This window comes from Triticum dicoccoides, chromosome 3A (genome assembly GCF_002162155.2).
Source record: "Triticum dicoccoides isolate Atlit2015 ecotype Zavitan chromosome 3A, WEW_v2.0, whole genome shotgun sequence".
NCBI lineage: Eukaryota > Viridiplantae > Streptophyta > Magnoliopsida > Poales > Poaceae > Triticum > Triticum dicoccoides.
Genome location: NC_041384.1, coordinates 467,245,042 through 467,248,682, shown reverse-complemented (window position 1 = coordinate 467,248,682; position 3,641 = coordinate 467,245,042). Strand labels below are relative to the sequence as shown.

Genomic DNA, 3,641 nt, shown 5'->3' with positions numbered 1-3,641 from the left:
AAGTGTGGTACCTAAGTTCAGGCTGGCAAAAAAACAGCTAACTTACGGAAAAGTTAGTTTCTTTGCTGTAAAAACCTTAACAAGATTTTCCACAAGAAAAGGCTGAAGGAAAGCATCAAAACATCTCTGGGTTAGACGATTAGACCCCTTAATAAAATTTATGGTCCCTCAACAAGAACCAAGGCCACTAGAAATGTTAGAAGGTGCATCCAGTTATTAACATGACCAAATCTAGAGGCCCACTTGGTCAACAAGATAAAGGGAAGAATATCAAAAGGCCATACTTCTCAAATATCCTAGATTGCCCTTTCACCATTATTATAGTTAAGCAGATAAAGAAAACAATAAGGCACTTTTAGCAGGTTAAAAGACATGAATCAGGATGGAGGCAGCATTTAGTCTACGTAATCATATCACTTCTTTACAATGCTATACTAACATGGTCAATTGTTATCATGCTTCACAAAGAGGGGTCCTACATAAGTTTTGATTCAGATGTTAAGTAACAAAGGTGCAAGTGGGACTTTACCAGCATGGGTAATTTGGACAATTTCAAAGGCTCTACTAAAGCTATGCATGGAAAAGTTTGCACAAAACCTAGCTTCTGGCTTCTGTCTGTGGTCTATATAAGGCAGCTACAGTACGCCCAAAAACTCTAGATCTCAGCCCAGCAAGAGATTTGGAGCGTTCTTGCTCCTCCATCCATTATGATCTCTTGGGTAGCCATCTACCATGTTCTTGAAGCGACAACACCATTGTATGTAGCCATGATACTAGCCTACCTATCCATAAAATGGTGGAAGTTGTTCACTCCAGAGCAGTGCTCTGGGATCAACAAGTTCGTGGCCAACTTCTCCATCCCTCTTCTCTCTTTCCAGGTCATCTCCACAAACAATCCTTACGACATGAACCTCAAGCTCATATTCGCAGACATCCTACAGAAGTCGATCGCCTTGCTGGGGTTTGCAGCCATATCTAGAGCATGTTGTGCGGAGAAGTTTGATTGGCTCATTACAGGTTTCTCTTTGTCGACACTGCCCAATACGCTGATTGTCGGTATCCCATTGCTGAAAGGAATGTATGGTGATGAAGCTGTCAAGCTGATAAGTCAGATAGTTGTCCTACAGAGCCTAATTTGGTACACACTTCTTCTCTTTCTGCTTGAATTCCGAGCCGCCAAAGGAATAGCTGCCGCACCATCATCTGAAATTGTAGGTAAGAACCTGAAATCTGTTAAGGATTAGTACATGAAATCGTTTCATCTGTACACAATCAAATTAGTCATGTTTTTCTTCGAGATAAAGAATGCAAGCTGTTCTTTCGGCATTCATTTCCTTGTTTTCCTTCTTGAAAAGTGCATTCTTAATGTTGCTGTTATTTTCTGGGGACCTCCAGTGATCCTAAACATTTCAGAAAGATAAAGAGTAATTTAAGTACTACAGCTCATTAGAAAAAACGACTGTCCACTGTCTGGTGGTTTACAGTGGCCTTTACTTTAGAACTTGTCTATAATGCGATTGATCTGCTATGATATACATTTGCCTGAAACAGTGAGATGATTTTTTTCTGAATTATCCCATGGGCCATTGTCAAAGGTTTCAAACCTATCATGTGTCATTTATAGAAAGTAACTTCAACTTCTTCATGAGTTTTTAACTTATTTTATGAGTTTTTAACTAGTTGGTTTTTTAAAGATGAGGAAGAAGCAGGTACTCTAGGAGCTACACAACAGACATACCAAGAGGGCCAGTCAAAAGGTGTATCAGCAAGATGTTCTAGGGCCTTCCGCTTTTTGTTGGTGATTGGGATGAAGTTAGTGATGAATCCGAACATTTACGCATGCCTGATCGGTCTAATTTGGGCACTGATTAGCTTCAGGTATTAACATGGGTTTACATGAATCGAATTTACATTCTCAAACTGGAATGCAGCAATTATCATATGTAGCTAAATAACATCTCTTGTAGGTGGCAAATACAGTTACCCTTGATCATCAGTAACTCCATAAGGATACTCTCAGATGGAGGGCTGGGAATGGCAATGTTCAGCCTGGGTGTGAATTACACCGGCAAAATTAAAATTAGCATATATGAAGATAAACTCTGTAAAGCCCAGTTACATAATCATAACTTCTAATTGCTTCTGTTACAGGTCTTTTCACAGCTCTACAGACAAAAATTATAGCCTGCGGAACTAAGAAGATGCTACTGTCACTAGGCATCAGGTTCTTTCTAGGACCAGCCCTGATGATGATCTCTTCCTATGCTGTTGGGATGCGTGGAATCTTGCTCAAGGTGGCCATTGTGCAGGTAAGGTTTTCTCCAATGTTTCCCTTGAGCCATGTGTCTGTGTGTGTGAAAATTCATAAATGCGTGAAAAATTCAAAGACAAAAAGTGTGCCTAACCTCTAAAGCTTCCACGCAGGCGGCATTACCTCAAGGAGTAGTGCCATTTGTATTTGCGAAGGAGTATAATGTGCATGCAGATATTCTAAGCACTGCGTAAGTTAATCTCCCACCATCCTAATGCAAACAAGAAGCAGATTAGAATGGGACAACAAACTGAATACCCTCTTTTCCTGCAGGATAATTGTTGGTATGATGGTCGCAGTTCCTGCCACCCTAGCTTACTACTTTGTTATCTAACCTATGAAAACTTAAATCTTAGTCACTCAAATATGTTTATTCGGCCAAACAATAGCAGGGCAGTGTAGTGTAAAGGGCAAATTCAGCCATGGGTGTGAATATTTTGCCAGGCTGTAAATATTTGTGTTGTGGACTTGGATCGTGTGGTGTGGTGACCCAACATAAAGATAAGATATGTTTGTACTCGACGACCGCATATTTTAGTTCCCAGTCATTTCCATTATCTGCGAACAGCGCTAACTTGTGCCCGCAGCCCAGCTTGCTCACCCGGGCGACGCAGCGTGCTTTGTTTCTCACGAGCATTCTGTCGAACAGCCGGTGCGCCTGTTCTTGAACTTTAAAAATTGCTTTTAGCCTTACGAGCATTCTGCCGAACACATTGCCGGCGGACCTGAGCTGATATGCTGAGACGAACAGAGAAGATGATCAGCTCATCCGAATCCGATCGGGCAGCAGCACTATGTTACCGGTGGCGTTCAGTGAAAGTAGGGTCGAGCAAGGCGTACCATTTCCTGCTTCTTTGGCGCGGAGGCGAGTGGCAAAAGATTGAAAACTCGCCGGGCGGTCGACCCGGGCGCTGACATATGCAGCGACCGCCTACAGCCCCCCGCTCCATTGCTTACAGAGCCTCGCTGGCTCGCTCGCTAGCTGCTGCGGACTGCGGTCGCTCACCTGCTCATTCACGTTGACGTTTTGTTTCTTTTTTCCTTAAAAAACGTTTGGTTTGTTTTCTGTTTTTTCCCACGAATTTGAAAATTGTTCACGAAGATAAAAAAATCGTGAATTCAGAAAAATCATGAATTCGGAAAAATCATGAATTTAAAAATGTTCATGACTAAAAAATCATGAATTAAAATAAAGTTGAATTTTATTAATTATTCACAAATTCAAAAAACAACCATCCTGCCTCGCTGCTTACCTGGGCCTTGACCCATGTTGGACTTCGTGTTGGTGATCGCTATCGTATCGCTTTCAATTCTCAAAGAGCGATACACG

The 3,641-nt window shown here is 41.7% G+C and overlaps 1 protein-coding gene across 1 annotated transcript; it reads left to right on the top strand.

The window, feature by feature from the left end:
• The first annotated feature begins 16 nt into the window (after window positions 1-16).
• LOC119268597 (probable auxin efflux carrier component 8) lies at window positions 17-2,831 on the top strand. Its single transcript, XM_037550256.1, has 6 exons — window positions 17-1,215; window positions 1,695-1,878; window positions 1,968-2,053; window positions 2,152-2,309; window positions 2,425-2,501; window positions 2,585-2,831. Exons 1-6 carry the CDS (start codon window positions 708-710, stop codon window positions 2,643-2,645), a joined length of 1,074 nt encoding a protein of 357 aa, XP_037406153.1. The 5' UTR covers window positions 17-707; the 3' UTR covers window positions 2,646-2,831.
• Window positions 2,832-3,641: the final 810 nt, after the last annotated feature.